The sequence below is a fragment of the Leuresthes tenuis genome, unplaced genomic scaffold, assembly GCF_036924035.1.
Source record: "Leuresthes tenuis unplaced genomic scaffold, fLeuTen1.0.hap1 SCAF_14, whole genome shotgun sequence".
Classification (NCBI taxonomy): domain Eukaryota; kingdom Metazoa; phylum Chordata; class Actinopteri; order Atheriniformes; family Atherinopsidae; genus Leuresthes; species Leuresthes tenuis.
Window position 1 is genome coordinate 4,541,412 of NW_027325368.1, and position 23,284 is coordinate 4,564,695.

General features: G+C 42.1%; 1 protein-coding gene and 17 non-coding genes across 22 annotated transcripts in view; 1 reads left to right on the top strand and 17 right to left on the bottom strand.

Moving 5' to 3' along the window:
- LOC140268409 (ATP-dependent 6-phosphofructokinase, platelet type-like) overlaps positions 1 to 23,284 on the top strand; it is a 55,502-nt gene that overhangs the window by 23,893 nt on the left and 8,325 nt on the right. For 2 of the 5 annotated variants that reach the window (XM_072363250.1, XM_072363246.1), the window contains exons 3-16: positions 2,002 to 2,079; positions 5,712 to 5,901; positions 5,999 to 6,164; positions 6,300 to 6,344; positions 6,569 to 6,677; positions 14,659 to 14,754; positions 15,171 to 15,263; positions 15,376 to 15,501; positions 16,374 to 16,438; positions 16,687 to 16,756; positions 19,047 to 19,193; positions 20,403 to 20,473; positions 20,641 to 20,728; positions 22,569 to 22,721. In XM_072363250.1, coding sequence (XP_072219351.1) covers positions 2,002 to 2,079; positions 5,712 to 5,901; positions 5,999 to 6,164; positions 6,300 to 6,344; positions 6,569 to 6,677; positions 14,659 to 14,754; positions 15,171 to 15,263; positions 15,376 to 15,501; positions 16,374 to 16,438; positions 16,687 to 16,756; positions 19,047 to 19,193; positions 20,403 to 20,473; positions 20,641 to 20,728; positions 22,569 to 22,721 — 1,497 coding nt within the window. Of the gene's footprint in view, positions 1 to 2,001; positions 2,080 to 5,711; positions 5,902 to 5,998; positions 6,165 to 6,299; positions 6,345 to 6,568; positions 6,678 to 13,403; positions 13,500 to 14,658; positions 14,755 to 15,170; positions 15,264 to 15,375; positions 15,502 to 16,373; positions 16,439 to 16,686; positions 16,757 to 19,046; positions 19,194 to 20,402; positions 20,474 to 20,640; positions 20,729 to 22,568; positions 22,722 to 23,284 lie in introns of all 5 variants that reach the window. The other 3 variants (XM_072363247.1, XM_072363249.1, XM_072363248.1) reach the window with 3 other exon arrangements.
- Positions 7,334 to 7,424, bottom strand: trnar-ccu (transfer RNA arginine (anticodon CCU)). The gene is given in 2 exon segments: positions 7,334 to 7,369; positions 7,388 to 7,424. It is a non-coding gene; the product is annotated as a tRNA-Arg (tRNA).
- trnar-ccu (transfer RNA arginine (anticodon CCU)) lies at positions 7,648 to 7,738 on the bottom strand. Its single transcript is given in 2 exon segments — positions 7,648 to 7,683; positions 7,702 to 7,738. It is a non-coding gene; the product is annotated as a tRNA-Arg (tRNA).
- trnar-ccu (transfer RNA arginine (anticodon CCU)) lies at positions 8,131 to 8,221 on the bottom strand. Its single transcript is given in 2 exon segments — positions 8,131 to 8,166; positions 8,185 to 8,221. It is a non-coding gene; the product is annotated as a tRNA-Arg (tRNA).
- Positions 8,445 to 8,535, bottom strand: trnar-ccu (transfer RNA arginine (anticodon CCU)). Its single transcript is given in 2 exon segments — positions 8,445 to 8,480; positions 8,499 to 8,535. It is a non-coding gene; the product is annotated as a tRNA-Arg (tRNA).
- On the bottom strand, positions 8,928 to 9,019 carry trnar-ucu (transfer RNA arginine (anticodon UCU)). Its single transcript is given in 2 exon segments — positions 8,928 to 8,963; positions 8,983 to 9,019. It is a non-coding gene; the product is annotated as a tRNA-Arg (tRNA).
- Positions 9,455 to 9,545, bottom strand: trnar-ucu (transfer RNA arginine (anticodon UCU)). The gene is given in 2 exon segments: positions 9,455 to 9,490; positions 9,509 to 9,545. It is a non-coding gene; the product is annotated as a tRNA-Arg (tRNA).
- trnar-ucu (transfer RNA arginine (anticodon UCU)) lies at positions 9,658 to 9,749 on the bottom strand. Its single transcript is given in 2 exon segments — positions 9,658 to 9,693; positions 9,713 to 9,749. It is a non-coding gene; the product is annotated as a tRNA-Arg (tRNA).
- trnar-ucu (transfer RNA arginine (anticodon UCU)) lies at positions 10,142 to 10,233 on the bottom strand. The gene is given in 2 exon segments: positions 10,142 to 10,177; positions 10,197 to 10,233. It is a non-coding gene; the product is annotated as a tRNA-Arg (tRNA).
- On the bottom strand, positions 10,669 to 10,759 carry trnar-ucu (transfer RNA arginine (anticodon UCU)). Its single transcript is given in 2 exon segments — positions 10,669 to 10,704; positions 10,723 to 10,759. It is a non-coding gene; the product is annotated as a tRNA-Arg (tRNA).
- Positions 10,872 to 10,963, bottom strand: trnar-ucu (transfer RNA arginine (anticodon UCU)). The gene is given in 2 exon segments: positions 10,872 to 10,907; positions 10,927 to 10,963. It is a non-coding gene; the product is annotated as a tRNA-Arg (tRNA).
- trnar-ucu (transfer RNA arginine (anticodon UCU)) lies at positions 11,187 to 11,277 on the bottom strand. Its single transcript is given in 2 exon segments — positions 11,187 to 11,222; positions 11,241 to 11,277. It is a non-coding gene; the product is annotated as a tRNA-Arg (tRNA).
- trnar-ucu (transfer RNA arginine (anticodon UCU)) lies at positions 11,713 to 11,803 on the bottom strand. Its single transcript is given in 2 exon segments — positions 11,713 to 11,748; positions 11,767 to 11,803. It is a non-coding gene; the product is annotated as a tRNA-Arg (tRNA).
- Positions 11,916 to 12,007, bottom strand: trnar-ucu (transfer RNA arginine (anticodon UCU)). Its single transcript is given in 2 exon segments — positions 11,916 to 11,951; positions 11,971 to 12,007. It is a non-coding gene; the product is annotated as a tRNA-Arg (tRNA).
- Positions 12,231 to 12,322, bottom strand: trnar-ucu (transfer RNA arginine (anticodon UCU)). Its single transcript is given in 2 exon segments — positions 12,231 to 12,266; positions 12,286 to 12,322. It is a non-coding gene; the product is annotated as a tRNA-Arg (tRNA).
- On the bottom strand, positions 12,546 to 12,636 carry trnar-ucu (transfer RNA arginine (anticodon UCU)). The gene is given in 2 exon segments: positions 12,546 to 12,581; positions 12,600 to 12,636. It is a non-coding gene; the product is annotated as a tRNA-Arg (tRNA).
- Positions 12,860 to 12,950, bottom strand: trnar-ucu (transfer RNA arginine (anticodon UCU)). The gene is given in 2 exon segments: positions 12,860 to 12,895; positions 12,914 to 12,950. It is a non-coding gene; the product is annotated as a tRNA-Arg (tRNA).
- Positions 13,064 to 13,154, bottom strand: trnar-ucu (transfer RNA arginine (anticodon UCU)). Its single transcript is given in 2 exon segments — positions 13,064 to 13,099; positions 13,118 to 13,154. It is a non-coding gene; the product is annotated as a tRNA-Arg (tRNA).

Genomic DNA, 23,284 nt, shown 5'->3' on the forward strand with positions numbered 1-23,284 from the left:
TATTTTTACACACCCTGGAGTGCTGTAATAAATTGTTATAACAATTCCAACATCCCCCTTCTCATGGTCAGCTCATATCAAAGCGCTGCCACTCATCGTAAAGCAACAACAGAAATATTTTCCTGAATGTCGCTGGATAATGAACATCTGACCCTTACAAATGTGCAGCCTCTAATTGGCACGACGCCACAGATGTCAGTGACAGAAGCAGGTAAACATGATCTGGTCTCACTGTGGATATAATTGGATTGGCAGGGGCAGGATTCATCCTTCACCGGCAGCGTGGTCATTCTCATCAGTCTGGAATAACCACTGGGCTGTGAGTAATGACAGCTGAGTGCTGTGATTCTTTTATTTAGGTTGGGACCTCTCCTCTGCTCTCCACATGACACTGCAGCTATGGAAACAGGGGAACCTAAAAAAGCATAGTCTGACTCAAAAGATTATATTTAAAGAGGCCTTCCCCTTCACTTTGACTTTTATCTTAAAAATTATGTTGTAAATTCTTAAAGAGAAGGCAACTGGACAAGATGTTTCACCTCTCGTACGAAAGGTCTTTTTAGTTGGGAGTTTCAGCCTTCCGAGCTGTTTTTGGGACATTCAGATTAACATCTTATGAGCCTGAAAACTTCCCTCCAGTCAGTTGGAACTGAAGGGCCTTTCGGATGAGAGGTGAAATGCCTTCAGAAGTCCAGTTGCTTTTGTTCTAACATTTAAGATTACAGACAAAATGGACCCAAGATACTATTTTTCATGTTTTGTCTTCTCCACATAAAAGAAATGTAAACAGTCCATAGAAGTCTGCTCGAAGGGCCTGTCCAGACAAACACGGATATCTGCGAAACAAACTTTTTCTTCTGTGTTTGCACTTCTCATCTTGTATCAGGAAATAAGAGATTTTTAAAAACGCTTTCCAAAGTGAAGCAAACTCCATTCTCAGTGCATCTATGTGCACAAGGCAAACTGAGGTTTCCGCACATGCTCACTACACTATGTGTAATGAGAACACCTTGGAAACCATAACAGCAATGGCATCTGTTGATCTGTTTTTACTGCAATGTCGCTGAGCAACAAGTCTACTTCACTGTCAGTCCAGACAAATTAATTACACAAAATGCTGCTTTAGTTCTGAAGCTTCCATCAAAGAAGAATCATCTCTCCAGGCATCATAACCTGAATGTTCTTCTCTTCTATTTTGACGTGTTGTTGATGCAGATTTATCGTCACCTACTGGCCCAGCATGATTTATTTCAGTGTTTGTGGGAATTTCTGGGTTCTTATCTGAATGAAAACCTCGAACCCACAACCTTTGAATTCCATCTCATATTTTAACTAGAAATCCAATGCGCTGTCCATTGCACCACAGAGTCTTTATATGGTAGCTGTAACTTCTTCATAAAGATGTCTTGCAGTCACAATCAAAGCACATCTTGTGAACCACACACAATCTGACAACTCTAAGAATCATGTCGTCCGAATTAGACTTTACAGAATGGAGGATCCACTGTGTGACCGCAAACAGAAGGAGGTCAGATGAGATGTACAGGACAGACGACACATAATTGTCTTTAACAAAGCTTTCCCTGGCTCAGGAAACCAACAGTTTGAATCAAAACATCTCTTTGATTCAGTCCTCTGTCCCGTCCCTAGTAGCATACAAGATGATGGTGGAGAGAAAAACTAAATTTTACAAGGAAGAAACATCCAGTTGAAGACCAGCTGGGTAGCCAAATATGTGCGGTTTTAAATGAAGATGGGTCTACATGATGCTCTACACGTGTGTTTGAAAGAATCATGAAGTTCAGCTCTGGTCGGACTTAAACCAACAACCTTTGAATGACATCTATCTTTCGAACTAGAAGTCCATTGCGCCACAGAGCCTTCATATAGTGTCTGTCACATGGTGTTGTTCCCTGTTAGGCATTATTCTAAATTAGATAGAGGTTTTGTCAGTTTATGAACAGCTTTATGATTTTCTGTGGTATTTGTTGCTCCTACCAGGGGTACCAGGGGATGGTGGACGGTGGAGACAACATTAAAGAGGCAACGTGGGAAAGCGTCTCCAGCATGCTACAAGTGGTAAGCAGAACCTTCCACTTCTGATTCAGGTCACACACACTCCATGTTCCTCTCATGTCCCATAAACAATGACACTCTATTTGCGGTAAACAGCGACACAAATGCAGTTTGCATGAATGCAAGTGATTCTTTGTTGGTGTTCTAATTATTGCTCAAAGTAATGTTTTAGCATTTGGAATTCTTTTGAAAGTATAGACACAGCAACTAAGCTTCTAGCATGCAGCCTCTGTTGTTATGATCAGTTTTTTTCTTTCCGAAGTTTATTAGATTTAGTGAAACAGAAAGAAAGTCGTGGTCACTTTCATGTAGTCCGAGTGCATTCTCTCTTGTATCACAATGAAGGAGTGCATGAACAGAGTTTCTGTCAGGATGTTTTTTTGCTTTTCCGTTTTCAGGGAAAAAAAACATGTTAAAAGCAGCGGCCAAATCCACATCATGCAGCATTCACCGAAAACTTGCTCATCTTTTTAGGTTAATTTGTCAGCAAAAGTCCACAAGCGGTCATGACAAATGGGGGATGTATTTTAATGCCTGGGGTTAGGCTTATGTATGAACATACATACCGTAATATTTGGGCTATAAAGCGCATTAAATGATACAAAACTCAGAAAAGTCTAAGTTTATTCAACTCACTTGTTGTACTGCGTGACTGATTGCATTGAGTTTGAAATCCGCTTCGTAAGCATGTCTCGGGTACAGAAAATGAATGAATGAATGCACACACCTTAATGTTGGAGCACAGATCGTATTAATCCGCCAAGCTCGTGACTACGGTGGCTGTAATGCTCAAACCAGTGCAGCTTCGTAGCTTACCAAGGCCGTGCTGAAACATTTTGACAGATTTTTGAGCGCCGTGTACCACATAAAATCGGTTCTAGGTCAGAAAGCACAACCAGAATTAATTCATACATTAGATGCACCGCATTTTAAGGCGTACTGTTGATTTTTGAGGAAACTAAAGGATTTTAAGTGCGCCTTATGGTCCGAAAACTACAGTACATAAAAGTGTCCTCTTGTCATCTGATCTTCTTGGCCACATGGTAGTAAAAGTAAAACAACTCTGGTGGGACTCAAACCATTGTGCCACAGAGTCTGTTGATTCATACTTTTTCTTATTATGAAGAATTCTAGAAGACTATCTCATAAAAGTCCAAATCTTAAGTGTTTCATAAGAAGTTAGTGCACTATCCATTGCTACACACACTCTCTGCCCTGCTGTTTCTTTTCCAAGAACTACTTAAAATAATTGCTACACCTTTCCTCTCTGACGTTATCCTCAGTCAAATAAAACAGATCTTTGGTGTCATGTGACACCTTATGTTCTTCAGCAACAAAACCCACCATTTTGTACGGCTCAAATCCTCTGAGCGGTTCATCTCTTGCCTTGTTCCACTGGTTTTATGGATGTCACGATGTGACTGAGACTCACATCATCACCAGGTGCTTTTTTAGATTTAATTATGTAGACACTCAGTGACAAAATGATGTTTGACTTCCTTCTCAGCTTCCTGCTGCTTCCAACGAAAATAGATTTGGTGCTTGTTTTTGGGAGAGTGATTGGTTGAGCTGCTGGTGGGTTACTTGTGAAACACAATTTGATCTGTATGTGCAAAGAGCCACAGCTTTGAGGTTGAATGTATTCTATGTTGAAACTAGTGGATCACTAGTAGTAGAATGCACTGTTTATTATGTGTCAGACCCTTTTTTGATACACATCATTTGTTTTTTTTAATGGAGCACGAAGCAAATCATGAACCTTCAGAAATAGCCTCTTCTTTGAAAAGATTGTAAATGACGTTGTTTGTAATGTAGTAATGAGTAAAGTCCAGCTTTAGTGATACTTGAATTCACAAGGGCCTTTCTGTTATGACTATATATACACAAACAGAGATCTGCACTTAGAATACCACAGATTGTTTATCTCGCCATATTTATAAGGGTTTTGGCTGTGTTCCAAATAGTTTGGTTCAGCGTTTGCAGCTCTAAATCCAAGGTTTCTGAAGGAGCATAAGGAGAGAAAGTCTTACTGGACACTGAAATATTTGATCTTCTTTTTTTGACTAAGAACATTTCTAACTGATCCAGATGTATCAAAGTAGCAGCTATGATAAGAACTGTTTGAATCCTTTAAAACACAAGGAAAGGAGCCCCAGTGCTTCCTTAGTTATCTCCTTTAGCATAGAATACACTGAGATATCCTTTGGGAAAGAAGGGAGATCATTCCGGCCCCCAATTCCTTACCACTGCAACTTTCAATGTGGCACTTCAAAATATTATCCAGTCTCACTACATGTGATTCATATGGATAAATATGAGGACAGCAGGGTGAGTGTGTGCACCCAGTGACAACATCTTCCACCTATGTGCCTAATTCTTTTCTTTCTTTACTACAAACTTTGATAATAAAGTCATATTTATATCTTATACTAATATCCATCCATCCATTTTGTGAACCTGCTTTATCCTGTTTAGGGTTGCGGGGGTCATAATATGAAATCTATTGTTTAGTCTGTGTGTAACAGTGGAGTAAGATTGTGTTAAATGAAATATCTAAAGCATAACCTTAACCCTAACTCTAACTTTCCTCGTTCAGTGACTGGGGACAGATGAATATGCCAATGAGTTTAACCCATAACTCAGACTCGCAGCTTTTCCTCCAACTCTGCAAAACTCCCTCTGATATGCTCATGTTGTGAAGTGCAAATGGCAATGAAATAATGATCAGAGGTGCTAACCCTGAGTACTGGAATCATGGGCTTACTTTGTAGGTCACATTGTATTTCTGCCCAGGTAACAGAGGAAGTCAGTCAGACCTGGCAACCCGGTCTTCTCACGAGCACCAGCAGCCTGCCTGAGAAAAGCCTGTTTCCCTGTAGCTTTCTGAGCCCCAGACGCTGTGTTTTCCTGCCTAAATGGTGGACGCAGCTACTGGCAGCACTGCTCGATGCTTTCCCCTGGCAGCATGAATTGCAAATGAGTGGGACAGAGAAAGAAAATGCCCGCTAATACCCACGGTTTCTCCCAGATAAATGGTTGGAATAGAGTCACTTTTCATATAAGTTTAGTGGCAAACCCAGAGTGGGGGAGAGAGGCATCAGCTCTCTGAGAGAAAAAGAATGCAGAGCTTTTTATTTTTGATGGGACACTCTAAATCCACTGAATCCACTTCTACTTTAGTTTGACATCCTTACATAAAAGCTTGCAGAATCTGATTTCATAGTCATAAACAGAACATGTCACATTAGCCATTTTAGCCACCGGAAGAAAACACACCGACTTGCTTCTCCACTTTACTTGTGTTAGCTTCTCCTATAACTTGCTTGAGCCCCACTCACCAAGTAGTCAAAACTAGTTGGTACCGGTTCGTCCTATTAGTGTACTGAGCACATTCAGGCTTTTTAATGGTGCTCTGCAGATTTTAAATGGAAATCCTCTGGCTGATTTTGCTTGTGATATGTCTTGGACACATAAAGAACACCACGTGGAGATGTTAAAAAGGTGAAAGAGTTTTCAGCTTGTAAGAGAGCTAATGGTTAAATGGAATAAAACATCACATAGTTTCCTTCTCTCCCACTTGTTTTTGACTTGATTTTGCTCATGTAATTTCATATTTTCATTTTTTTTTACCTTAGGGGGGTACAGTCATCGGCAGTGCCCGCTGTAAAGAGTTTCGTACCCACGAGGGACGCCTGAAAGCTGCTCACAACCTTGTGCAGCGCGGCATCACTAACCTGTGTGTGATTGGTGGAGACGGCAGCCTGACTGGAGCCAACCTGTTCAGAGAGGAGTGGAGCGGCCTGTTGAATGAGCTACTTGAACAAGGTGAATGATCGATGCAGGGGATTTCGTTAACTTTACCGATAATAACACTGTAACTCATTAAATCATTATTTTACTCTATGTATTTATTTATTTTCAGGTCTCATCGATGAGGAGGCAGTCCGCAGCAACTCTGTGCTCCACATCGTCGGCATGGTTGGCTCTATCGATAACGACTTCTGCGGCACAGATATGACCATTGGCACCGACTCGGCGCTGCATCGGATCATTGAGGTGGTGGACGCCATCATGACCACTGCTCAAAGGTGAACAAATGCACTACTTGAAGCTTTACGAGATCTGGCAAGAAATGAAAAAGCATGATGACAAAAAGCACAAGTTAAGTTGTGTGTAGTTGTGCTTTTCCTTGTTTTTGACATTCTTTCTGGTTTTTTTTCTAGCCACCAGAGGACATTTGTGCTGGAAGTCATGGGCAGGCATTGTGGGTGAGTTTGACTTGTCAGGAAAACACAAAAATACTTAACACTTATAAACATAATTATATGTGTCTAAATTCTACATTTTTAACAGAGGGTTTGTCTCTGCTACAGTTAACTTTAAAGATTAAAGTGAAGTCTGTGTGTGTGTAGAAGATCTGTAAATATCTGTTACACAGAGGTGATTTTCTAGATATAAATGTTGGAATAAGAGAATTTGTGTGTGTGCCCAGATACCTGGCTCTGGTCAGTGCCCTGGCATGTGGAGCAGACTGGGTTTTTATCCCAGAAATGCCTCCTGAAGATGGCTGGGAAGACAGCATGTGTCAGAAACTGTCTGAGGTAACATAATCACACAGCTTTTTAACAAGGTCTGAACCTGAACCAGTTATGCATGTACTCAAACTCCCCACAGTTGAGACTGCAGAAGTTTCTATGAGAAATTCATGAGTAATGTGTAAATTCTTGTTGAGAAGGTAAACCATCAGCTCTGGTGGAAATTATGGAAAGCAACAAGGGTCAACAGGATGCTCCACATGTGTGTTTGAAAGAACCATAAAGTAACAACTCTGGTGGGACTTGAACGCACAACCTTTGAATTACGCGCAATCTGACACCAGCTGGGTAGTGAAATGAAAATGGGTCAAGAACATACTCCACACATTTGAAAGAATCATGAAGTAACGACTCTGGTGGGACACGAACCAACAACCTTTGAATGCCATCTTTCTTTCAGAACTAGAAGTCCAAAGCGCTGTCCATTGCGCCACAGAGCCTTGATGGGGGTCCATTTTCCAAGGACGAAACGCGCAATCTGACACCAGCTGGGTAGTGAAATGAAAATGGGTCGAGAAGATACTCCACACATTTGAAAGGATCATGAAGTAACGACTCTGGTGGGACTCAAACCCACGAACGCGCAATCTGACACCAGCTGGGTAGTGAAATGAAAATGGGTCGAGAAGATACTCCACACATTTGAAAGGATCATAAAGTAACGACTCTGGTGGGACTTGAACCCACAATCTTTGAATGACATCTTTCTTTCAAACTAGGAGTCCAACGCGCTGTCCATTGCGCCACAGAGCCTTGATGAAGGTCCATTTTCCAAGGACGAAACGCGCAATCTGACACCAGCTATGTAGTGAAATGAAAATGGGTCGAGAAGATACTCCCACACATTTGAAAGAATCATGAAGTAATGACTCTGGTGGGACTCGAACCCACGAACGCGCAATCTGACACCAGCTGGGTAGTGAAATGAAAATGGGTCAAGAAGATACTCCACACATTTGAAAGGATCATAAAGTAACGACTCTGGTGGGACTTGAACCCACAACCTTTGAATGACATCTTTCTTTCAAACTAGGAGTCCAATGCGCTGTCCATTGCGCCACAGAGCCTTGATGAAGGTCCATTTTCCAAGGACGAAACGCGCAATCTGACACCAGCTGGGTAGTGAAATGAAAATGGGTCGAGAAGATACTCCCACACATTTGAAAGAATCATGAAGTAACGACTCTGGTGGGACTCGAACCCACGAACGCGCAATCTGACACCAGCTGGGTAGTGAAATGAAAATGGGTCGAGAAGATACTCCACACATTTGAAAGGATCAACCTTTGAATGCCATCTTTCTTTCAAACTAGGAGTCCAACGTGCTGTCCATTGCGCCACAGAGCCTTGATGAAGGTCCATTTTCCAAGGACGAAACGCGCAATCTGACACCAGCTGGGTAGTGAAATGAAAATGGGTCGAGAAGATACTCCACACATTTGAAAGGATCATAAAGTAACGACTCTGGTGGGACTTGAACCCACAACCTTTGAATGACATCTTTCTTTCAAACTAGGAGTCCAACGCGCTGTCCATTGCGCCACAGAGCCTTGATGAAGGTCCATTTTCCAAGGACGAAACGCGCAATCTGACACCAGCTGGGTAGTGAAATGAAAATGGGTCGAGAAGATACTCCCACACATTTGAAAGAATCATGAAGTAATGACTCTGGTGGGACTCGAACCCACGAACGCGCAATCTGACACCAGCTGGGTAGTGAAATGAAAATGGGTCAAGAAGATACTCCACACATTTGAAAGGATCATAAAGTAACGACTCTGGTGGGACTTGAACCCACAACCTTTGAATGACATCTTTCTTTCTAACTAGGAGTCCAATGCGCTGTCCATTGCGCCACAGAGCCTTGATGAAGGTCCATTTTCCAAGGACGAAACGCGCAATCTGACACCAGCTGGGTAGTGAAATGAAAATGGGTCGAGAAGATACTCCCACACATTTGAAAGAATCATGAAGTAACGACTCTGGTGGGACTCGAACCCACGAACGCGCAATCTGACACCAGCTGGGTAGTGAAATGAAAATGGGTCGAGAAGATACTCCACACATTTGAAAGGATCAACCTTTGAATGCCATCTTTCTTTGAAACTAGGAGTCCAACGCGCTGTCCATTGCGCCACAGAGCCTTGATGAAGGTCCATTTTCCAAGAACGAAACGCGCAATCTGACACCAGCTGGGTAGTGAAATGAAAATGGGTCGAGAAGATACTCCACATATTTGAAAGAATCATGAAGTAACGACTCTGGTGGGACTCGAACCCACAACCTTTGAATGCCATCTTTCTTTCAGAACTAGAAGTCCAACGCGCTGTCCATTGCGCCACAGAGCCTTGATGGAGGTCCATTTTCCAAGGACGAAATGCGCAATCTGACACCAGCTGGGTAGTGAAATGAAAATGGGTCGAGAAGATACTCCCACACATTTGAAAGAATCATGAAGTAACGACTCTGGTGGGACTCGAACCCACAATCTGACACCAGCTGGGTAGTGAAATGAAAATGGGTCGAGAAGATACTCCACACATTTGAAAGGATCGTAAAGTAACGACTCTGGTGGGACTCGAACCCACGAACGCGCAATCTGACACCAGCTGGGTAGTGAAATGAAAATGGGTCGAGAAGATGCTCCACACATTTGAAAGGATCATAAAGTAACGACTCTGGTGGGACTCGAACCCACGAACGCGCAATCTGACACCAGCTGGGTAGTGAAATGAAAATGGGTCGAGAAGATGCTCCACATATTTGAAAGGATCGTAAAGTAACGACTCTGGTGGGACTCGAACCCACAACCTTTGAATGACATCTTTCTTTCAAACTAGAAGTCCAACGCGCTGTCCATTGCGCCACAGAGCCTTGATGGAGGTCCATTTTCCAAGGACGAAACGCACAATCTGACACCAGCTGGGTAGTGAAATGAAAATGGGTCGAGAAGATGCTCCACATATTTGAAAGAATCATGAAGTAACGACTCTGGTGGGACTCGAACCCACAACCTTTGAATGCCATCTTTCTTTCAGAACTAGAAGTCCAACGCGCTGTCCATTGCGCCACAGAGCCTTGATGGAGGTCCATTTTCCAAGGACGAAACGCGCAATCTGACACCAGCTGGGTAGTGAAATGAAAATGGGTCGAGAAGATACTCCCACACATTTGAAAGAATCATGAAGTAACGACTCTGGTGGGACTCGAACCCACGAACGCGCAATCTGACACCAGCTGGGTAGTGAAATGAAAATGGGTCGAGAAGATACTCCACACATTTGAAAGGATCAACCTTTGAATGCCATCTTTCTTTGAAACTAGGAGTCCAACGCGCTGTCCATTGCGCCACAGAGCCTTGATGAAGGTCCATTTTCCAAGAACGAAACGCGCAATCTGACACCAGCTGGGTAGTGAAATGAAAATGGGTCGAGAAGATACTCCACATATTTGAAAGAATCATGAAGTAACGACTCTGGTGGGACTCGAACCCACAACCTTTGAATGCCATCTTTCTTTCAGAACTAGAAGTCCAACGCGCTGTCCATTGCGCCACAGAGCCTTGATGGAGGTCCATTTTCCAAGGACGAAATGCGCAATCTGACACCAGCTGGGTAGTGAAATGAAAATGGGTCGAGAAGATACTCCCACACATTTGAAAGAATCATGAAGTAACGACTCTGGTGGGACTCGAACCCACAATCTGACACCAGCTGGGTAGTGAAATGAAAATGGGTCGAGAAGATACTCCACACATTTGAAAGGATCGTAAAGTAACGACTCTGGTGGGACTCGAACCCACGAACGCGCAATCTGACACCAGCTGGGTAGTGAAATGAAAATGGGTCGAGAAGATGCTCCACACATTTGAAAGGATCATAAAGTAACGACTCTGGTGGGACTCGAACCCACGAACGCGCAATCTGACACCAGCTGGGTAGTGAAATGAAAATGGGTCGAGAAGATGCTCCACATATTTGAAAGGATCGTAAAGTAACGACTCTGGTGGGACTCGAACCCACAACCTTTGAATGACATCTTTCTTTCAAACTAGAAGTCCAACGCGCTGTCCATTGCGCCACAGAGCCTTGATGGAGGTCCATTTTCCAAGGACGAAACGCACAATCTGACACCAGCTGGGTAGTGAAATGAAAATGGGTCGAGAAGATGCTCCACATATTTGAAAGAATCATGAAGTAACGACTCTGGTGGGACTCGAACCCACAACCTTTGAATGCCATCTTTCTTTCAGAACTAGAAGTCCAACGCGCTGTCCATTGCGCCACAGAGCCTTGATGGAGGTCCATTTTCCAAGGACGAAACGCGCAATCTGACACCAGCTGGGTAGTGAAATGAAAATGGGTCGAGAAGATACTCCCACACATTTGAAAGAATCATGAAGTAACGACTCTGGTGGGACTCGAACCCACGAACGCGCAATCTGACACCAGCTGGGTAGTGAAATGAAAATGGGTCGAGAAGATTCTCCACACATTTGAAAGGATCGTAAAGTAACGACTCTGGTGGGACTCGAACCCACAACCTTTGAATGACATCTTTCTTTCAAACTAGAAGTCCAACGCGCTGTCCATTGCGCCACAGAGCCTTGATGGAGGTCCATTTTCCAAGGACGAAATGCGCAATCTGACACCAGCTGGGTAGTGAAATGAAAATGGGTCGAGAAGATACTCCCACACATTTGAAAGAATCATGAAGTAACGACTCTGGTGGGACTCGAACCCACAATCTGACACCAGCTGGGTAGTGAAATGAAAATGGGTCGAGAAGATACTCCACACATTTGAAAGGATCGTAAAGTAACGACTCTGGTGGGACTCGAACCCACGAACGCGCAATCTGACACCAGCTGGGTAGTGAAATGAAAATGGGTCGAGAAGATGCTCCACACATTTGAAAGGATCATAAAGTAACGACTCTGGTGGGACTCGAACCCACGAACGCGCAATCTGACACCAGCTGGGTAGTGAAATGAAAATGGGTCGAGAAGATGCTCCACATATTTGAAAGGATCGTAAAGTAACGACTCTGGTGGGACTCGAACCCACAACCTTTGAATGACATCTTTCTTTCAAACTAGAAGTCCAACGCGCTGTCCATTGCGCCACAGAGCCTTGATGGAGGTCCATTTTCCAAGGACGAAACGTACAATCTGACACCAGCTGGGTAGTGAAATGAAAATGGGTCGAGAAGATTCTCCACATATTTGAAAGAATCATGAAGTAACGACTCTGGTGGGACTCGAACCCACAACCTTTGAATGCCATCTTTCTTTCAGAAGTAGAAGTCCAACGCGCTGTCCATTGCGCCACAGAGCCTTGATGGATGTCCATTTTCCAAGGACGAAACGCGCAATCTGACACCAGCTGGGTAGTGAAATGAAAATGGGTCGAGAAGATACTCCCACACATTTGAAAGAATCATGAAGTAACGACTCTGGTGGGACTCGAACCCACGAACGCGTAATCTGACATCAGCTGGGTAGTGAAATGAAAATGGGTCGAGAAGATTCTCCACATATTTGAAAGAATCATGAAGTAACGACTCTGGTGGGACTCGAACCCACAACCTTTGAATGCCATCTTTCTTTCAGAACTAGAAGTCCAACGCGCTGTCCATTGCGCCACAGAGCCTTGATGGATGTCCATTTTCCAAGGACGAAACGCGCAATCTGACACCAGCTGGGTAGTGAAATGAAAATGGGTCGAGAAGATACTCCCACACATTTGAAAGAATCATGAAGTAACGACTCTGGTGGGACTCGAACCCACGAACGCGCAATCTGACACCAGCTGGGTAGTGAAATGAAAATGGGTCGAGAAGATTCTCCACACATTTGAAAGGATCGTAAAGTAACGACTCTGGTGGGACTCGAACCCACAACCTTTGAATGACATCTTTCTTTCAAACTAGAAGTCCAACGCGCTGTCCATTGCGCCACAGAGCCTTGATGGAGGTCCATTTTCCAAGGACGAAACGCGCAATCTGACACCAGCTGGGTAGTGAAATGAAAATGGGTCGAGAAGATACTCCCACACATTTGAAAGAATCATGAAGTAACGACTCTGGTGGGACTCGAACCCACGAACGCGCAATCTGACACCAGCTGGGTAGTGAAATGAAAATGGGTCGAGAAGATACTCCACACATTTGAAAGGATCGTAAAGTAACGACTCTGGTGGGACTCGAACCCACAACCTTTGAATGACATCTTTCTTTCAAACTAGAAGTCCAACGCGCTGTCCATTGCGCCACAGAGCCTTGATGGAGGTCCATTTTCCAAGGACGAAACGCGCAATCTGACACCAGCTGGTTATTGAAATGAAAATGGGTCGAGAAGATACTCCCACACATTTGAAAGAATCATGAAGTAACGACTCTGGTGGGACTCCAACCCACAACCTTTGAATGACATCTTTCTTTCAAACTAGAAGTCCAACGCGCTGTCCATTGTGCCACAGAGCCTTGATATGTATATAAATATGAGTCACAAAGGAAAAAGTCCCATCAACTAAGGTTACAGTTTAAACTTTCAAATCATTGTCATGACTGAAGATTTCCCTGTAAATCGACTAATAGGATTTGAACCAACAACCTTTGAATGACTTTAATCATCAAAGTTTTGTTAAACATATAGTTAATAAATATATATCTAACACTGGTTGATAATATTACAGCAGATTTAATGTGGTAAGTGTATTTGTCATTGTCCAGAGTCGGTCTCGAGGTTCCAGGTTGAACATTATCATAGCTGCTGAAGGAGCCATTGACAGACAAGGACAACCCATTACCTCTGATATTGTGAAGGATGTGAGTAGAGCTCAGTCATGGACTGATGCAGAGGGGAACCAGAAGCTGGATCAACTGGTGGAAGCAAATGTTTCTCATGAAATCACCCCAAAGCAACAGAGGACCTTTATGCTTCCTGTCCAGATGCTTGCCACATTCTAAGAGGAGTTTCTATTGAATATTTTTGCAGTGTGGTTTCTTTACCGGCCCCATATCAACTCTACTTCATTAATTTTTCCACTTTTTAAGCACAAGTGCAACCAAAAGCGCTGTACAATTCAACTGAAAGGATTTGTACCTCAAAGCAATTTACAAAATAGTAAAACACAGTTTATTCTGTCCTGGATGGATTGAATATCTAAAATTCTAAGTCAAGGGAATCTTCTGCAGATATTTTACATTCTGTTGAAAAACAGCAGTTTTATACATTCCTGAATGCCGTAATGGTTGATCTATCATTGTCTATCATTGTCTTGATGGGTTCGTTTTTCTGTTAATGTGTGACTAAGGTTTTATTTGACTAAGACCAGAATCACACGGGGACACAATCAAGCAGGTAGAGGCCAGAAACACACTCACTATGAAGAAGTATCTGACTTTAAAGAGAGCAAAAAACACACGGGTGAACAAATACAGTATATTCTGGGAAATGTGGGATACAAACAGGGCTGTTTGTAAGGAATAAACGATTGTGAGTACAATTAGTGCCATGAAGCAGTGTTTTATAACTACTTGCTGACTTTATGCATTTAAACATGTTGAATCTGTTTCTGATAAATCATATATCTTGACTGACAATAAGCTGAAGTCAGTGTGAGTGATGTGCATGGAAAAAAACCTTCTCACAGTTTTTTATGTACGTTGAAAAGCAGTCAACAAACGAATGAGAAACTGGAGCGAAAGACTGCATACACCCCTGAACAATTCCTTTAATTTAACTCTTCCAATATCCCAAGAACAATATGTGACAGAACAAATCATGTCACAATTTAATTTTTAGATTAGCTATAGGTAGAAAGCTCCCAGAATGTGGCAAGTGCCTGCCTGCAGTGGGCAATCCAGTGAAATGTCAAAGCTAAGGTTTCTCAGTGACCGTCTTCCTGTGTCCGATCCAGCTTTGAGCAGTGCAAAATTTTTCCTGTCATATTTTCAAATGCTTGTGCTTTTTATATCCCTCCAGAACCGGGCTGATAAGAAAAGGCTGAACATTATTATTGTAGCTGAGGGTGCCATTGATTTCCATAACAAGGCAATAACCCCTGATTATATCAAGGAAGTAAGTACGGTGGAGAAGCCTCATTGAGTCATGGATGCACAAAGTTTACTTCAGACGCATGGATGTTTCTTCTTTTCCTGACGTAAAGTTGATTTCCTTCACTCACACACTATGGCATTTTATGCCTTATGTGTGTTAAATTTTCACATTTTTATTGAGTTGTTCTTACTTTAAAGTTAAATATCTTATTTTCTTTATCTTGTTGCACATTATTTTTGTTCTTTTGAGTAAACTTTGCATGGGCATTACTTGGCACGCACCAGCATGGCAGGAAATGTTTTGCATGATCTTTCCCCTCTGTTATTTTTCATGCTTGACACATGTATGGTCCTTTTTGTACTGTTTTTCCAATTGAAGATTCAAGTACATTATTCTATTAACTACTAACTATTAACCCATGTGCTCTCTGTGACCAGCTGGTAGTGCGTTGTCTGGGTTTTGACACCCGGGTCACCATCTTAGGCCATGTGCAGAGAGGTGGAACCCCCTCAGCCTTTGACAGGATCCTGGTAAGTCACAATCCCTCAGAATTAAAGTTAAACTTCCAGTTTTCAGTGGATGGATTTGTAGGCATGCTAAAACTGAACCATGTCTCTGAGTTCTCTTTAAATCCTTTTACAGGCTAGTCGTATGGGCGTGGAGGCAGTTCTGGCATTACTGGAAGCGTCTGCCAACACTCCGGCCTGCGTCGTGTCTCTGGTTGGCAACCAGGCTGTTCGACTGCCACTTATGGAGTGTGTTCAGATGGTAAGAGTGTGTGTGTACAATGCAGAGACAAGTCCCAGTATCATGTGCAGCACAGGGTATTGAATTAAAAATATCAGTTATTTAAGCTGTATGTTTTCAAAGTTCATTGTTACCAAAAAATAAGCGCCAAGAATACCTGAAATTCTGTAACAGGCTCAGATATTTGCATATATATATATTGTATACTACAAGTTACAGGTCATTATACTAGAATTACTCACATATACAGTCATTCAACTATTCAACAAGCTTGTTAAATAGCTTTTTTGCATGATGATGATACTTGCAGAGTGCCATGATCCAGCTGCGTGTCAGATTCAGGATGCAGTTGATTAGCATGAAGAAAAACCTATTTTCCTACAATTATTTCCTTGAATGAGGTGTAACACATCACAAGGTTGAATAAATGTGTACAGGAAGACTCAGAGGGACTTAACAAAGGACAACTGTGATGCTGTGAAGAAGCATTAGACTGCCCTTACAACAGGCTACAGCAGGCTTCTGAAGATGGAAGTTATAGAAATGTGTCTGCTGTGGTAAAACCACTATGTTTTAAAGATGGACGACTAAAACACATCTTAAGTATTTGACTTTAGATTTGAGGTTTAGATTCAAATAACAAACAGATTATAGGCTGTCAGACCCAATGAGCACCAGCATGAGCCAGGATTTCAATGTTGATTTTTGGTTCATATTTGGTCTGAACAACCCTCTGTTTGAGCAGCTAAAACGTGGTTGCATCCCCAACATGTCATTTTTGATTATATTGGTAATATTTCAGGTTTGAGATTGAAAGAGACAACATGCCAGTGGCAAACACATGGAGGAAAAACAGTTTGACATTTGGTAAAGCAGCTCCACTCTTGTTTCAGACCCAAGAAGTACAGAAGGCCATGGACGAGAAGAAATTTGACGAGGCAGTGCGACTGCGTGGCAGGTTTGTTCGACACAAGATTTCTAAAATTTTATTGCAATTGATTTAATAGTAACAGATGATTAAGTGATAATTTATTAATCATTTTTGTCCGGTGGACTGCAGATAGAAGTCATCCACATGATTGTTTGGCGGCATGCGCCTGTTTAATGTGTTTGCATTGATTCGTGATTGACTCTAAATGTTTTTGGGCACACAGCAGAAGCTATTGTGCATCGTCAACCCTGATCGATTCTGTTTTAAATCTGCAGGAGCTTTGAAAACAATCTGAGCACCTACAGACTGCTCTCCTACCGCAAAGCAGATTCTGAACTTCCAAATGTAAGCACTACTAAAAGCAAACTTTTTGAAAGAGGAACAAAACAGCAAGAAAATTCCTGTTTTAATTAATCTAATGTGTCTTCTCCTCAGCTGCTCTGAGATTTGTACATTAGTTAAGGTACATCTTGGACAGGTGCATTGTGGGTGCTGCAGTCTTTTTGTGACACTAACAGAGTCTGTTTTTCTGTGACTGTCTGTACCAAGGGAGAGAAGGAGGAGGCAGGGGATGAAGAGCAGTGTGATGTATGTGATGGGTAATGAGGCAGCAGCTGAACAGCCTCTAGGTCAGCTGTTGGAGTTTCTGCAATCGTAGTCCACAGCATTAGCTTTTTAGAAATTAGTTTAGATATCTAATCAGTGTTTGGCTTCCAATTCCCTCTTTGATAAAATAAAACTTCCCTAATGGACAAAAAACAAGAAAAATGTGGAAGAATCACTGATTTTCTAGCAGAACTTTTTAATCTTACAGAGATATATTTCACAACTTCATACTGTATGCTTATATGATAACAAAGTGCCACAAAATGACAGGGTCAATGCTCGTTACCTGCCGCTCTACCTATGCTGGTTTGTTCATGGCTCTGCTTAGAAGTAGAAATGCAAAAAGATGCATTAGTTCTGCAGTGAAGGCATCTCATCAGTCCTGCTGTGGAGGATAATCACAGTGTCGCTGTGATCTGCTTCACTTGAATCTGAGGCAGCTTCCTCACAGTTTAAAGTTGAGTCTGTGGAGACAGTGGCTGTAACCGTTCTTGCTTGTTAAAAACTCAGACTGGACAGGCTCCATGCACTCTGAGAGATCTGATTTGATCATTGTATTGATTTCTAATTGCTCAGCCTGGGCTGCCCTCAAGGTTGTCTCCTTTTTCTTCCCAAAACCTACTTCCTACGATGGCTGAGTAATGGTTGAGTTAGCCTAACTCAAAAAAACAGTTACATCATCCTGAGGGGCTCCAATTCTAATATTTTAAAGGAGAAAAACAACTACTGAACACTTCAAACTAATCACGTGCAGAGAGGGGTAGTGGAGGGCTCTAAGTGCACAAACAAAAATCCTCAAAAACATTCTCTACCCGGGCAGAAATTGCTCCTATATCAAAGATAAAACAAAGGCTCATTCATTCTTTCCACCTTCACCGCTCATGGTGGCCCCTCATTAGCTGAGCGTGGTATAGTGAGCTGTTTACTGGGTGAGGATATCTGTGCCTGGCAGTCTCTCCCCTGTATAAAGGGTTAAACAACAGAACACAGTTAAATGGAACAGGAGCCTGGGGTGGCTGGGTTCCCATGTCATGTATTTGGCACCAAATGTTCCACAAAGGTCCCCTTTACATATATGGGGTTCCCATGTTGGCTTGGAAAAAAGCGCTGTCAGCTGAGCTGTAGCTTGTTGTTGAGGTGGTTCACAAGTGTTCACAGCTTCAGATATTTTACACACTCATTGCTGCTGACACATTTTTAACTGAAATGCACTGGTACTGATGTCTGCAATCCAAACCCAATGAGTGAAAACTAGCATAAGGGTAAAAAACTAGCATTTAAATGTAACTACGAAATCGTGTGATTTTTGGTATTTTCAGCAGCGCATCGGATGCCTGTCCATTCTGAGGTTCTCCACATCATCTTATGTGTCATCAAACAGATGATCTTTGAATGCTCAATCCATCAGTGATGCACAGCAGATCTCTAACTGTAGTCTTTCTACGGTTGAGTGCATGTGTTGTCTACATGTGAACATTATAGATACAAACATATGGGCCTGCTCACATTGGCCCAGTCTAAAGTTTGGGTTAGAAATGCAGTACTGCACTGGGGCATTGACTGAATCAAAGTATGTAGATACTTAGGAAGTGAAGAAAGCTGCTGCTTCACTGCATCTTTTAGCAGCATGTGGCTTCTTGCATGCAAGGCTCTATTTGCCTGTTGCTGTTCTGCTGTGAGGCCCTTCAGCAGTTAATCGGACACGGATGGTTTTTAAGGAAGTGCAGAAGGACAGCTCCGTTACAAGTAGAGGGAGCAATTTGTCCAGTTTTAATTCCGATTGACTCTTACCTCAGAATTTACTTCACAGCCTCTAAAATTTGCAAACGTGCCATGTTTTTTTACCTGAGCTTCACACATGCTGTTTGCACTCTAAATGCAAGATTCATGCCTAAAGTGTGATAATTTCATAACATGTGGCAAAGCGTTGCATTAGATCATATGTACACCAGCCAGATTCAGCTTTCTCTGCAGTTTTAGTGCATTGCAGAATATCATGTGTGTGATTGCTGCTCTTCGTCACCCTCAGAGCTCCTTTAACGTGGCAGTGCTCAACGTCGGTGCCCCGGCTGCAGGTATGAATGCCGCCGTCCGTTCTGCTGTCAGGGTTGGAATCACAGAAGGCCACACAATGTTTGCTGTCAATGACGGCTTCGAGGGATTCTACAAAGGGCAGGTGAGCATGAACACATGAGATGCACACAGCTACAGATGGGTGACACATTAAAGGAAATATCTGAGACATCAAGCCCTTGATGAGAAGTAAACGAGTGTGACTCAAATACTTTGGCCTTAAAAGTCACCAGAGTCAAATGTTTAAAGCAGTAATGTGGTATGAACCTCATGTTTTTGTACTGGTTTTATTATGCTTGTATTCTTTGTCCTTTTTTGAAAGATTTCTGTAAATGATTCTATTGTAGACATTTAAGCTGTAAAGGTGCCACGTGTTCTCCACAATGTTGTCTTTAGTTGTGCTCTTACATTCAAAGCTATTAATTAGGGGTCGTTTTACGATTTGTCTTGTTTCAATAGAAATATGTTTCCAGAGATTGGGTCATTCAACTTTAAAATGGCATCTGTAAAGACTGCGTGAAAAAAAAAACAAAGAGTAATAGTTAAATTAGCTCATATTAACATTACAGTTATGCCGCAGCTCTGGATTACGGAAGATCCAAAAGCTGAGCAGCGGCTATATGCAGGAAGTGGAAGTGGAGTCACCATCCCACCTCTGAGCAGCACCAACCACATTGATAACAGTGTTCAGATAAACAGTGCCGCTTATTGTTAGCCAGCCATTCCAGTCCCACAGTAGCAATGCCATACGTACTTGAACACATGCACCGTACCGACTGTGGTCTACTCTACTGGTTGCATGTAAGGTTTCCCTGGCCATAAACACAAGATACACAAATACACACACCTGCATGGACGTTCTGGCAAGTTGTCACATAGGAGGATTAGACGTGATTGAAAAGTGAAGCTGTGATCCCTGACTAAAACCCTGTCTAAGTAGGGCACAGATTATTGTGGAGAGCTGCTGGTTGAATGTAGCTCTGCTGGCATGGTTATTAGATCATGGAAACTGATCACAGGGCGCGAATTCAAGCCACACCCCCGATTGAGTTATTTTAAAACATACTTTAACTGATCAATGGAGTTAAAGTACATGCCTTTATTCCCACTTTCTCATTGGGTTGTTTGAACGTTTAGTTGGTTTTATTTGTCCAAATCTCCAGAAAGCTGCCTGAGAGCTTCCATCTCAGGGCCTGTTTGCACAGAACACCTTTCATAAAAGCTTTTAAAGGTTTTTATTTAGTAAATGATCAAAGAAAAAAACGGTTTAAGCCACTTTAGGAACGAGACTGACATCTTTGTGTTTTGTCAGATCAAAGAGATCAAATGGGGAGACGTTGGTGGTTGGACTGGCCAGGGAGGGTCTCTGCTTGGGACAAAAAGGTGAGTCAGAAAAATGGGAAGTGAATGTGATTGATGTGAATGAAAGCTGTATCTGTGGACTATTTCTATCCATACAAATATTTTAGGAAATTGATGAAATGAAAAATATTTGCCTTAAAATTCATTTTAGGCACCGAATGTGTTTTAATTCTTATTTTATGTGTCAGGACTCTTCCAGGAAAACATCTGGATAAGATCGCAGAGCAGATGAGGATCCATAATATCAATGCTCTGCTCGTAATTGGAGGATTTGAGGTATGCAACCTTTCCTGACTCTTGAAAATGTCAGCTTCTCTTTTTTTACTATCAATTACACTTTTATTTAATCATTTTATTCTATATAATCCACTGAGCTACTGATAACTGTACAAAAGCAGAATTCCTGAGTAATCTGAATTGTTTTTCTTTATTGGTCAGCCTCATCGTGGTTGCCATTCAAGTTTATTAAGCTCTTTCTCTTTCCAGTGTTTTACATTCCCGATGTATTAAGCATTGTTGTGTCCTTTGTTTTTCATTGACCTGCTCTTTTTTCATCCTGCAAAACATGTCTTATCCTCTTTAATGTATAAGAATACCAATTAAGACACATGTAAAAGTTCTAGATTCTCCTTTACTTGGAGTGTTACTTACTGGCCAAGCTGCAAAGCCAAACTGGTCTATTAACCTGAGTAGAATCATTACATCCCCTCAACCAAAGATGGGTTTGACAGTCGCCAGTGAAGAGAGCTACATGTTAGAGATAACCGCTTATATCTCTGAGCTTACAGGTTGAAAGGAAGTTACACATATGTTTTGATTTTATTAAATTAGAAGCTCACTCTCAGAGCTCATCCTTTGCTGGTTTGCATAGTGAAGCAAATCTGCAGCGAAAAAGCCTTGAAAAGAAATGTGAGTCGGACACATTTCCATCTTAACTGGTTTGGAGCGACTAAAGTTGGCTTCATAGTGTCACCAGAGGGTGGCGTAACAGGCTCGAGGCTGTAATTTAGTGGAAGAAGTAGTTGTCAGAGACAAACCTTGAGCAGGAAGAACACAGCAGTGGAAAAATAGAAACTTACACAGAACTTCACAGGCTAATTAATTCGCTTCACACTAGTGAATAGAGGTGCACCTGTGTGATGCTAATTTTCCATAAAGCATCATTTTAAAGGCGCGTTTGAGATTATCCTGATAGTTTGATAAAAACACAGTTGGTATCTATATGAGGGAGAAAACAGCTTTTGGCTTTTGCAGCCTGGCCAATAAAATAAAAACTTTCTTCATCTTTGTCTACTTTGTGAGAGGAGCTACAACATCAACTTCCTGTGTGTGTCACTGTCTGTCGTGATTGGCTTGGCTCTCCCCTCTTGGCTTCTCCCACCAGTGCTTTTGTCCCAGACCTTTGCTTGTCCCATTGCTGCCTCAGATTTTTCCCACCATCAGCAGGCCCAACGACTTCCACCCCACACCCACCCCTCCGCTTTCGAAGCCACGCTCACTGCAAGTTTATGTCCTCCCCCATGTTCCCAACAGACACAGTTTCATATTATAGATCTGAAGATTTTTGGGGCTCTTCCCTGTTTATAACTGTATATATATATATATTTCAGTTGTACTGATCAGTATACTGGATATCTGCTGGTCAATTTGTGACATTTAAAAGGCTGATGGCGACAATCAAGCAAAAAGAAAATCTGATTTCAGCTCATTTAATTGTTTTAGACGACTGAAGTAGTGATTAACAGACAAGTCAAGCTGATGAAAGTCAGACACCTTTTAACTTCAGTGTTAAAACAGGAGCTGGTGGGGACCTTGCAGCTAAAGTAAAGGTGAAAATCTGATTAAAAGTTGTGGAAAACACAGCTTCAGGACTACAAAGACAGTGCAATATTTTAGATGTTCTCCATCTCTATGGTGTGCAGAATGGAATTTGTGCTCATCTTTCCCATCTCTTTCCCTTGAAGTTCCAAATGGTTCCCACCTTGACTTTTTCCCCTAAAATCCCACCTGTGTCCTCTTGTTCTATGTGAAGACTTCTGCATTAAGCTTCTTCACTCTTGTGCCGTCTCTGTACACCTCCTCAATAACAACCAATAAGACACTCTCACCGCTACAGGCCTACGTGGGATTACTGGAACTTTCCTCTGCACGGGACAAATATACCGAGTTCTGTGTGCCCATGGTTATGATCCCCGCCACCGTCTCCAATAATATACCAGGTTCAGATCTCAGCATTGGCTCAGATACAGCTCTGAATGCCATTACTGATGTAAGTGTGGCTGGGTTAGAGTGCATGTGTGTGTTTGTAGACGTAACAGTCTAACACCACCCAGTCTGTCAGAGTTTGGGGCTGCGCTGACTGATGGTTCGTCTCCGCTCATTAACAAGGAGAGGATGGACTTCATTTGGTAGGTTAAGACAATCGAGATATTTCTGTGAGAATGTCTTGCCTTGTAGTTTTAGCAAAGTTTGGGGTGTGGGTTGGCATTTAGATATAAAAGGTTACATCCTAAGTTTTTCTTGTGATTACAAATTAATATTATTATTATTATACATTTTTTGTCTTTATCACTAGTTGTACACAGTCTTCTAGATGACAACATGCCCATTTTGTGGCTTATGGTGCCATTTATAGGAAAATAGACGATAAAGTAGAAAACGCATGCTATATTGGGATTAACAAGCCACTACTCAGAAGAAGTGCTTTGCTTTTGCAGTTTTCAGTCAAATCTATGGTTCAATCATAACTTCCCATTTCAAAAGACCAAAGAACTGAAGGTTGAAAAACATTGAACCATACGTAGTACCTCATTCTTGTCATTTCAGGTACAA